Consider the following 11148-nt stretch of genomic DNA (forward strand, 5'->3'; position numbering starts at 1 on the left):
TCTTGCGGCACATTTGATCGGTTTGGCGCCGTAGTGCAATTATTTCGGACCAACGAAATCAGTACATTTAGAAGTTCACACATTTTTTAGCTTATTTTGGTGTGGCATTCCAAGCAATAGCCTTACTTTTCTTGACTCGAAGTTGTCTCAGACGAGGCATGCCGACCAGGATTGAACGATTGTTTCCAATGTACTCTGAAGCTGTTTCTTCTTGATCTTTGTACGAGTCAGCTGTAAAGATCGCTGGCACAAACACGTTCTTTAGCCATCCCCAAAATTGCGTAACGTTGGTAATCTAGCAAAATACCGGTATCCACAATTACAAATAAGGTACGAAAGGACAAAATAGTCAAATAGCTGAGGAAAACTAATACAAAGACCTATTATGTTAAACCCCATTAAAGGAGATAAATTCAGACACAATAGCTGTTTGGCTGAATGAAGTCAATAAAAGTTTTTTGAAAACTATATGCAAGACTTCTCGGTTCAATAAAAATCTTAGTGCATTGACTCGGTGGCTGGTTATCTCTTTTAGTGGACTACACGCTAGAAGCGCCTCCGCCCAAAGTGGTACCATCTTCGGGCTGAAGGTTTATAGAAAGGGTGAGTATTTGGTAAACTGAATTAAATCCATTTAAAAAGGGTTCCTTTTACTGTCAACACATGATTTAATAAAGGGCACTGGTTTGGACCAATAGGAGGAGCCTCCCTATCATTCTGGTACTGAAAAGGGCCGTTTAAAATATATCGAAAAAACGCATGTAGGGCAGATCCATCTAATCATTTATGGGGTTACTCAAGTATAAACGTTTTGGAAAAGGGTTGCAGTCATTCTGCTACAGAGTGTAATAATGAATTCCTTTTTCTGTCAACAAATGATTTATTAAAGGGTATTTGTTAGGAACAATAGGAGGATCATCCTTATACGAAAAACGTTTCGGAATAAAACACCCACCCCCCCCCCCCCCCCCCCCTTTGCCTGATACATCTAATTAACTTTTATTCAGTGAAGCATAAAATTTAACAAACTACAGACACTGTTACGAGGAAAGTGTACAATGCCTACCTTGTATTGTCCCCTGTCATCAAAATATTGGAAGTCGCTTTCTGTGGCTGCATTTAGATTATATCTATGTTCGTTTTTGTCTCCATAACAGACAATCAAAAGAAGCATGAAGAACAACAGTGAAAACACGAGTTCCCTCATATAGGCATACATCTTCCGCTCGTTGACTTTGTACTTTCTAGCACGTTCGATATCTATCGACGAAAGATCCACTGCAGTGTGAAATGGTTCCTGACTTTTTTCTTCTGCTGTTTTGGACTTCCCTGTCGTCTTTTTACCACAGCCACACCTGAAAGCTATAATGACGGAAGCCAAAATTATCTTGATGGGCTGAGAAATTATTACATCCCCAGACAATGACAGCACTACAGTTGTTAACCATCGAGCCGACTTCTCTCCTCCCCACATGAGAGAGTAAAACACCGTAAACAGGGCTGAAGTGATACCTGTGCAGACACAGAGAAACCAAGCGATGTATACACAAAAATGAGGAAGAACGCACTGTTGTTTTGTTTCAGATTTGGTAAGATGGTACCGTCTTCCTTGAGTGTTTATTTTTGGCTCGCTTTTTCGGAACAACAGTACGATCAAAAGACTTGCAGGCAAAACAATCATTGCACTTTCCAAAGCGATAATTAGTTGACTCGAGGTGACTTCTAAAGGTCCAATTTTTATTTTCTGCTGCGTCGTGCTCTCAGTTTCGTAAAACATGGCAGAGGTTACCATTGATAACATGAGAAGACACCAGCAACAGGAGACTCTTTGAACACGGGTGAAATGATTTCTGGGTTGTTTGCTTATTACTGAGAACCATAAATGATCATCGGAGAAACCGTTTTTGCGCAGGGCACTGAAAGTTCTCTTGAATTCGTCGTCTCCTTTGTAATTATCTGTATAAAATGCACTGGTCGTATTCCCATCATCTCTTTCCAGAGCAAGCCAGCGGTAGCAACTAAACATCCACCGCTCGTCTGTTTGACTGTCCACAATTAAAATCTCACTGAGAAACCAAGATGGGTCGTCACCAGAAGTGTCATGGCCGATTTGCACACTGGTTATTGTGCCAAGCGGCTTCTCAAGGTGGAGAAGAAAATTGTCAGTGTTTCCTCGCGCGAACAAATTTCTGTCACGTGAGTGGCCATTTGTCAGCTTGATAATAGTGCTTATATTCTCTGTACCGTGAAGGATCATGGAAACATTAGCAGTGGTACCCGAGTTTTTCCATCCCCCGGTTGTTATGGATATTTCGTATTTGTATTTACCGGCTTGATGCTCCGCCAGTACAATCAGAGGACTGTCCTACAAGCAAAAGATACAAGAGGTGATGAAGTCTTTTAACCACAATGCCTTACCAGACCTTAGCATTCAGCGTCAACAAGTATTAATACTCTCCCGAAATGAATGCTAGTCTATCGAAGACTGTCCCCGGAATTTTTTTTAGAGAGAGATGTAGTGTAAGAACAAACAGAAAGGCCCCAGCTGGGGCTTAGATGTTATAAGAATACAAAACGGTGCCATAAGCGCTATGATTTACATCGTATGTCCCATTTTATGGACATTTGTGAACCTCGCCTTCAGCTCTGTCCATAATTTTACAAAACATAACTTGACCAATATTTTCCAGGTACGGGACTGGTACATGTTTATAATGCAGTTTCGAGTGTTCCATTAATTCTATTGAAGTTTTTAAAAGGTTTTATATTTTCGCCTTGTGATGCATACCTCTTAAGGACCCCATAACCTTTGTGTGATGCTATGTTGACATACATGTCATTTCAGGTAGGCATGCCAACGTTATCTATATATGCATATCCTATTGCCTTTTGCCTATTGCCGTTAGCTTTCTGTTACAAACCTTTAAAACATCCAGATTGTCTGCTCTGCGTAAAATTACCAACACAACAAGGTAGACCAGGAAGACAGAACACACTGTTATCAGGACCAGTAGAGTTTTTGGATCCAGATTGTCAAATGCTTGCTGGACCATTTCGAAGTCAACGGTGTTTGGTGCAACAAGAACGTCTCCTCCAAATGCGGTCAAGTGGTTACAAAGACACGTCAGGGACGAACTGTTTGACTTTTGCCCAACCTGCAGTTCAGTACAGAAACAGTTCACTGATCTTCACAATGTCATATAAAGCAACGGATTTGCTCTGAGAATGGGTTTAATGGCTGTAGTTGCTTGTTAACTTTGTCGATCATTTTTTAAAAAAAAGGCAAGTCAACAAGATGTCTGTTCTTGAGCTTTGAAACTGATCAAGAAGAACCAAATTGTTATTATTCTTCATTGTGGTGAACCAAGGGTTATGTAAATTTATCAACAATTAAACAAGACAGCCAACACTCGTGACTCAAAATTTGTTAAAGAAGCGATTAAGAAATCAGTTTATGCTGAGTTGTCAAGTTTGGCGTAGGCCGTAATCAACAATGCCAACAAGTTAAAAAGACCGTAATTTTCAATAACAATTACAATTGCTGTTGTTGGGGCCTATTACATCACGACCTGTTGTATTAAACGATTTGAAGAACTACAATTGATATTTCAACTTATCTTATTTTGTTTTAACTGGGATAACAGTAATACTGTCTTTGGTCCTATTACTTCTATATTCTCTTAGACTGTCTGGCGCTCATGAAAATCACTTTAGTTATCCTACTTTTGAACTGATAGCATTCGCGACACTGGGCCAGTAAATAAAAGGTAGTTATAGAGAAGAATGCACCAAGTTAATGCTAGGTTTTGATTATAATTAACCATTGTGATCTACTTTTCTTCACAAGAAAAAAGAGCTCCTTCATTTTTTCAACTACTTGAAGTCCTTATTAGTGCCTTCTTTCTTTTTTCAGTGCCGTGTGTTATTTCATATCAGTATTTGATAAAAGCGATAAGTAAGACTTTCTTACCTTGCAGCCCTCGTTTGTCCATCTCTCTTCAGTATCAGACCAGTACGCGCACCAAATCGTATCCACTTGTAAACTGTAGTTAACCGACCTGTCAGGGTCGTACTCGGGTACAAGGATGGTGTACTCCGCTGGAGGGGCAATGGTAGGAGGAGGATCTTTAAATTTAACGCACTTCTCTTGCGATGCTCCCTCTGACAGTACAGACCGCCTACCCCTCGAATGAACTGTTCGGTTTCCGTTATTCCCTAAGAGACCGATGTAATATTGTCCTGAGACGTTGCAGTTAATGAAGATATCGTAGGAACATTTTTCTGTCAATTCACAATCAGATACCACGTTTACAACTTTATTTTCTTCGGATAGCTCAATAACCTCATCATACGAAGTTTGTGTCGGATGTTCGCCAAATTTTATGTAGGCAGTGACAGCGGCTAGTGTTTTCATCGTTATGGACAATTTAATTGTGGTATTAACCTCGCGTGCGGTGATGACATGATACTTCATGCTTCCAGGATTGAGGAAGTCATCCGTGTTGGCAGGGTGAGAAGTGCTACTCGGGTCATGATGTGATATTGGGATATTCATTTGAATGTCTGACGGTAGATTTGTCACTTGCAAAGCGTCACCATTGTCATCTTTAAGAGCAAGACTGATGACTCTTGATCTCACCCTTTTGCTGCTATTGTGTGATGTGTAAGGGTTAAAATTGTAGTCGATCATCTGAAAAGTAACAAGAAAATGAAGATATGTTGAATGGACCAATCACTATTTAGATAGTGATTATAACTGAGCTAAAAAATTACTGGGAGAAATTTGATGCCAGTGGCCGGGCGCAATGATAAATATACCAAATACCACTTGGACCAGCGTCATGTGACTTATTTGCTCTCCTGGTCACACGATAAGTGGCTCAAATGTTATTTGTATCAACATCTAATGTGCTCAAAATGTTTATAATTACTTGACTGTCGTGAGCGTTTTAAAATATAAAATAATTTTCTAATTATTCAAAGGCACTTCAAGGCTTACATAGCAAACTTGAATTTATCTGGCAATATTCTAATTTTTTTCAGAACATCGCAAGGCTGTCATAACTTAACTAGAAACACACTATTTGTCTTAATGCTATATGCTATTTCATTCCTATTTTTGTTGCTGTTGTTTTCTTGCTCGTTTTCCTTTGTTTTATTTGTACTGTATCATTATGTAAGCGGGTAAGTCTAGTCAGTAAAATTGCAAGAAAATATTAATCGAATTCCGTGGGATAAAAATAAGCATCGTATAGCGAAATTTTAAAAGAGCAAAAATATAGAATGTATATAATCTGTTGGTTTTTTAAATAAAGTATTAAAAAAGATAAACTATGTTATGGAAGCACATCGAGGTGTTTGAATGTTGGCAATTGATACATAAATCAGAAAAGAGTGTTTGCTATTATTTGTCAGTAACATTTCATTGACGACAAGTCAACTGGTTAACTGTGGTGCCTGATCAGCAAGTATAAGGGAGATAAAGAAAAGTTTTGAATAATGTCGGCAAGAAGAAATTACATCATTACTAATACATTAATTTTGAAGGTGAGATACAGTTTTCATTTTGTCTTTTTGTTGACAAACATACCTCCACTCCAACTTCAGATATGTTACCAAGCATCTTTTCCAGAGTTTTGTCGTCCAAAGAAGGGAGTTCAAAGCTAGCGTTTCCATCCTGGATTGTTAGCTGGTTCAATTCGTGCGACTCTTTCTTGCCTAAGATTGTGGATTGAAGATCGTTTTTTATCACGCTGTATTCTTCTCCAGGCACTTTCAAGGAGAGAAGTGTGTTGATAATCTTTTCTGTTAGATTCTGGCAAAGCCCAGAAATGGTCTTCCACATGATTACCTACGAAACAATTACAATTTGGTCAATTTGGGAGAGCTTTATTTTTACATAAAGCCATATTTCGTGCTAGAGATAGAAAGATAGAAAACGTTATTGGAGTGTCAAAGCGTTTTAGCCTGGGATACACCCATACTAAATAGGAGACACAACTAAGACAATAACTTATAATGATGCTAGTATATAATTATATAGGTATATGTATATAACATTGACAATCTAAAAACTACGATTAGAACCTATGGCTCTTCTACACACACAAAGTAAGACTTGGTCTTCGAAGATGTCGTCGTGAACATCGAACTTTCGTAATATGGGATATATAACATCTTTTGGTTTACAGAGAGGTGAAACGATAGTTTTGGGTACGAAGAAACGCGCAGCTACGATTTTCGAAAAACAACAGCTCGCAAATTTGATTAATGAGCCGTTTGTTCCCTTTAAGTTTCTGTCAATTAAACATCCAGCTAGAAAATCCAAAAGGATTTAAATGTGTTAGTTTACACAAACATCCCTTTAAACAGTCCAAAACGATGAAGGAAAACACTGCAACGACATTCCAAGACTGTTGACTGAATTTCCTCGTTGGGTGCTCCTGATGTCATAAACAAACATTTGTTAGAAACTTTCAAAGAGTCACTTTCGTTGGGAGGCATACATACGAGGTCCTAAAAGGCTCAACATACGGATGTTTGACTGTATTGAAAGTCACTTTGAACATGATTACGTACCTCGTTTTGTTGACCGTAGTTGGTAGAATTCCTAGCCATAAGGATTCTGAGAGAGGAATATTTCATGATGTTGGTATTACAATACAATAACGACCTGCCTGCATTAGCAATGAGACGGGTTTCGGACCTGCGTTCAGTCGTCAATGAAAGTAGAGAGGTCATTTCCAGTAATTTGTCTAAAACAGCAAACTAGGACCAAAAACAAAGAACCGTTACTCATAAATGAACAAGGGAACGAACGAACGAAAAGGAATGAATGAATGAATGAATGAATGAATGCCGTTTTCAAAATATCAATATGAAACAGCAGTAAATAACCACTAGATTGAGACTTTGTATCTCAATTTGTTTTCGAAGCATTTCAACTATTGAAAGGTGATAAAAATTAGAATCAGTAGGTAAAAATGCTAAAAAAATTGGTGAATTTTTGATCTAAAATTATGATGCAAGAAAATTATAGGAAACCTTAGTTTCGTACCATGTGTCGTTTTGTGCTCCCAATTTTTACCATATGTCTTTTATTTTGTTATTCTTTTATCTAGTCTGGATGGTTGAAATGTAAAATTTGCCAGATAAAAGCTTGCTTTTATCTACATAACATCATAATATCATAATATCTTGTGTCACTTGTGTCTACATAATATCTTCATACCGTCGTATTCTGGTACACATCGACTGCATTGTCCATAGATTTGCCCAAAATAACAGCAATCTGGACTAATCGCTCAAGGTTATCGACCCTCACATTGAAAATTTTGGACATTACGTAGTCCTTTGTCTATAGTAAAGAAACACAATATTGAGGTTAAAGGGATCATGTCACAGACACTGAAACGTTGCCAAAACGTAAATAAAAATTGAGAAGAATGGGCCCAGACAAGAGTACTGTATTATTTTTACCTGTAAACATGTTAATAATGATCTATTTGGCGTGCAAGCAAGACTTTATTCTATAATCTCTTGATTCAAAGTTTAACAGATACGCACGTTGTCTGTGTAACAGATAGTATGTTCATTTGCCTTCCCTAGTTTCGACATTTCCGTTCCACATTTTCCTAGAGAGAAATGTTTGTTTTTTAAGCCTGTATTAAGTAAAGATGTTTGATACTGGCCAGGCTTAATAAATAAAGTCCTCGTGCGATACTGACTGTAGTACTGACAAATACTGTTTGAAGAACTGTCCCATTGAGAACAAGGTCTTAACGTTTACTCCAGACTTACGTAAAGCAAAAACTTTTCATCGATCCGATTGCCAGCCGCATCGAGAAGAGCAAGAAGAGAATCTGCTTCTTGGATCACCATATTAATTTGTCCCACAGAAAAATAATTATCCATCGCAGTAAGGATTTGCTTTATTTGGACATAAAGCAGCTCTTCGCTTTGTGTCAAGGACGATCGATTAACCTGTGAAAGACGAAAGAGTGGACGGTTCATAGAGGTGTTAAAAACAACCTGTTACAAAGGGGTGAGTATATTACTCATATCGCTTGGCTACGCGCTTTTTGCCCTTCGAAAAATGCTGATCCTTTGTATCGAAGTTACCACCCAGCATTTTTGTCAGGAAGCCTTTTCATTTTGTCGTTAGCCCTTTTATATTCTTGGGCCAAAAGAGTCATTGCAAGGGGAAACGTGTCTTGTGTTACCCCTTTCCGTGGTATTTTTCTTCTAGCGGATGCTTCTGAAGCAACAGTTAGAAAACAAAGAGACCTGGCAAAAAAAGTGAACATTTTTATTAATATAGCTTTACCAGTGAATATTTCTATGTCATTTTCAGTATAAATCACATGCATCAACTGTGTTTAAAAACCCAATTTATTCATACCTTGATCGACAGGCGTTCTTCACTTGCGACGCCCACGACATTGACAATAGCAACTTTGAAACGCACGAGATCTTCTCCAACTGAAGGTGAAATATGGACAACACTGTAGGACCGTACTCCATATGACAACATATATAATGCTCCATCTTCTATCTCACGATAGAACTCATATCTTAGAGGCAAACTGTCATCTTTCCATCCACGGCAGGTAATGTTGAGCCAGACGCCTATAGCGGCTTCCTTATCGAGTTGTGTGCCATGACAAGTTCCACCTGATGGGGCCTCTGATGTGTCAAACTGGTACGCCGCCCATCCATGTGAACCATTTGGCGACTGAACATCCACTGTGATTCGATACGACGAACCGGGTATAAGACTTTGTTGCTTGATGACCAGATTTCTTGAATCCACTTTAGTGGCCAAAAGATTTGAAAAATTTCTTATGGACATCCATTTGGAATATGGATAACTACCGTTTTTACTGAACATTTTCCATCGGTATGTAAGAGATTTAGGACAACGTGTTGACAAACAGTCAGTTCTGGCGGAGATACCAGATGATGCACTGGCTGGTGAGACACAGTTCAGAATACACCTGAATGAAATAAATCAAAAATAAAGCGAAATCCCATCATCGCATTGTGAATTACACAGTTGAATAATAATGGAAACCTCAAACACTACACATAGACAGGGCAGGAATTTGTTGCGTAAGAGCACCTCTCTTGGGTACCTTCCTACAATCAAATTTCCACGTCGTTACGTTGAGAAATTAGATTTTGTAACTTTCATTCAGTTGTACTGCTTTCTTGAAGATGAGGCCTTATTAATTGTAGTGGTCTGAACTTACTTCTTTGAGCAACATAACGAGTTGATGTTAATTTTGCAGATTGGTCAATTTTCATTTTTACCAGCAAGTATTGGAACATAATTTGTTCACAGATGGCAACAAGTTCCTACAGAGGCTACCACATTGCACTTACCTTATTCGAACGTCTACAAGCTCTCCATGGTAAGTGTGAACAGTTTGCATAACACTGGCTGCACGGGAATCGTGGCGGATTGTCAGCACGACATAGTATGTTTCGTTGTTCTTTAGTTTCTTTGTATCCAAGTGCACTTTTCCTTTTTCGAAGGAATGTGTAAATACATCGTCTGGCAGTTGGAACAGTGTTCCATTAGCGGATGAGTCAAGAAGTGCATTAAATATATCGCCGGAGGCATTAACAAGTACGCTGGTAACTGTGTCATTGACTTCAGAAACGTTCCTGGTAGCAGCTTTGAAACAGAACCAATTAAAGTTCAATCCTGGAGAAGTTCCGTCTTCTTTCTCCGGGTCATAGGAAGAACTGGCATCCACAGATATTGGCTTGTTGATGGATCGCATAATTTCAGTTCCTCCCGCAATGTAGGCTACGAGGGCTGATTTTTCGACCTGTAGGAATGCGAAGTCTCGAGCAGCCAGTTCAATTCCATTTACACGAAGCTCAAACGTTACAAGTTTTAGTCCAGTTAACAGCAGCTTTGGTCCTATATAAAGTTCAAGAGTGTCATACACTAACAACTCTGGCTCATCTGAAATATTGAAGGGTGACAACATCAGGTTTTCTATTCTCCAGTGGAAGGAAGCCTGTCCTGAGTCAGTGATTTCCAAGTTAAAAGATGATACTAGCATTCTAGTCTGATCACGTCTAAACTTGATTGGACTGTCAGGTTGTGTGTCTGTTTGACGGATTGTTACCTCAGCTAAATGATCAAGAAGACCATCTGAAAAACGAAACACAAAACAACAAGAACTGGTATTTTATTTTATGGCCATTTTATTTCCATTCTGTTGAGGTATTAATGCGACGCCACTCGAAATCAGCACCGTGATTTTTTTTTGGCGAAAAAGAAAAACAGTTTCAACATTTCAACATTAGTATCCTTATAGAAGAGAAAGTTGGTGTCGAGAGATGAACATAATAATTAACTGTCTTTTTCGTAGCAAACTTAGGTAAGTCGTAAAAGAATTTGGTTTCTTCAGTTTCTTCATTTGGTTTCTTCATTTAGGAATCTGCATAATTTTGAGAGAGAGAGAAAGGCATGTCGTTCTTTATCTACCTGTACCCCGGACGAAGTGGACATTTGGGTCTTTGAAATTAAAATCGTTCCGTTGTACTAGAGGTTTGCACGAAAATAAAAAGTAAAAAGCATAAATAACTTTGGATGCACAAAATGTAATCATTTACCAACTTTGGTTTACCTTGTGGTTTCACTCTCCTGTAGGCCTTTAAAAGACACGATTGAAATACACGCTTCCCAAATTGAAGTTGTGTAAAGACACCATATGTTTAATTTACCAACCTGAATTTTTGCATGCATCAACTTCCGGACGTCCAGGGTAAAAGTATTTGCACCAGCATTCGCAGAAATAGGGTGATATTTGGATGCATCGTGAATATTCAGGACAAGCTGATAATTTAAAGAAACATTAATATGCATTGCACTATAACATTTAAGGTAGGAGAAGTTTCATGCACTTTCTTGGGTAAGACACAGCAAGACCTATATTGATCCGTTTGTGAATAACCGCCTTATAGACAACTGCTAAAGAAAACGAGGAACTGACTTCCAGGCAGTCTCGAAGCACTACAATACCTGCACAAAATGTTCCATTGCCAGTATATCCTCTCTGACAGTGACATGTGAATGAGCCGATATTGTTAGAACAGACACCAAGTTGATGACAGTTGTGTTTTCCACTT

General features: G+C 38.5%; 1 protein-coding gene across 1 annotated transcript; it reads right to left on the reverse strand.

The window, feature by feature from the left end:
* Positions 1–126: 126 nt before the first annotated feature.
* Positions 127–10855, reverse strand: LOC144640849 (polycystin-1-related protein-like; the record flags this gene model as incomplete). Its single annotated transcript, XM_078499912.1, has 11 exons — positions 127–295; positions 1067–2365; positions 2922–3155; positions 3971–4690; positions 5591–5851; positions 6580–6768; positions 7232–7357; positions 7801–7983; positions 8402–8996; positions 9385–10168; positions 10748–10855. Coding segments are annotated over 11 exons (4668 nt in total), but the record flags the coding sequence as incomplete, so codon positions are not given.
* Positions 10856–11148: the final 293 nt, after the last annotated feature.

The sequence above is a fragment of the Oculina patagonica genome, unplaced genomic scaffold, assembly GCF_052425735.1.
Source record: "Oculina patagonica isolate OP01 unplaced genomic scaffold, crgOcupat unplaced511, whole genome shotgun sequence".
In the NCBI taxonomy this organism is placed as follows: domain Eukaryota; kingdom Metazoa; phylum Cnidaria; class Anthozoa; order Scleractinia; family Oculinidae; genus Oculina; species Oculina patagonica.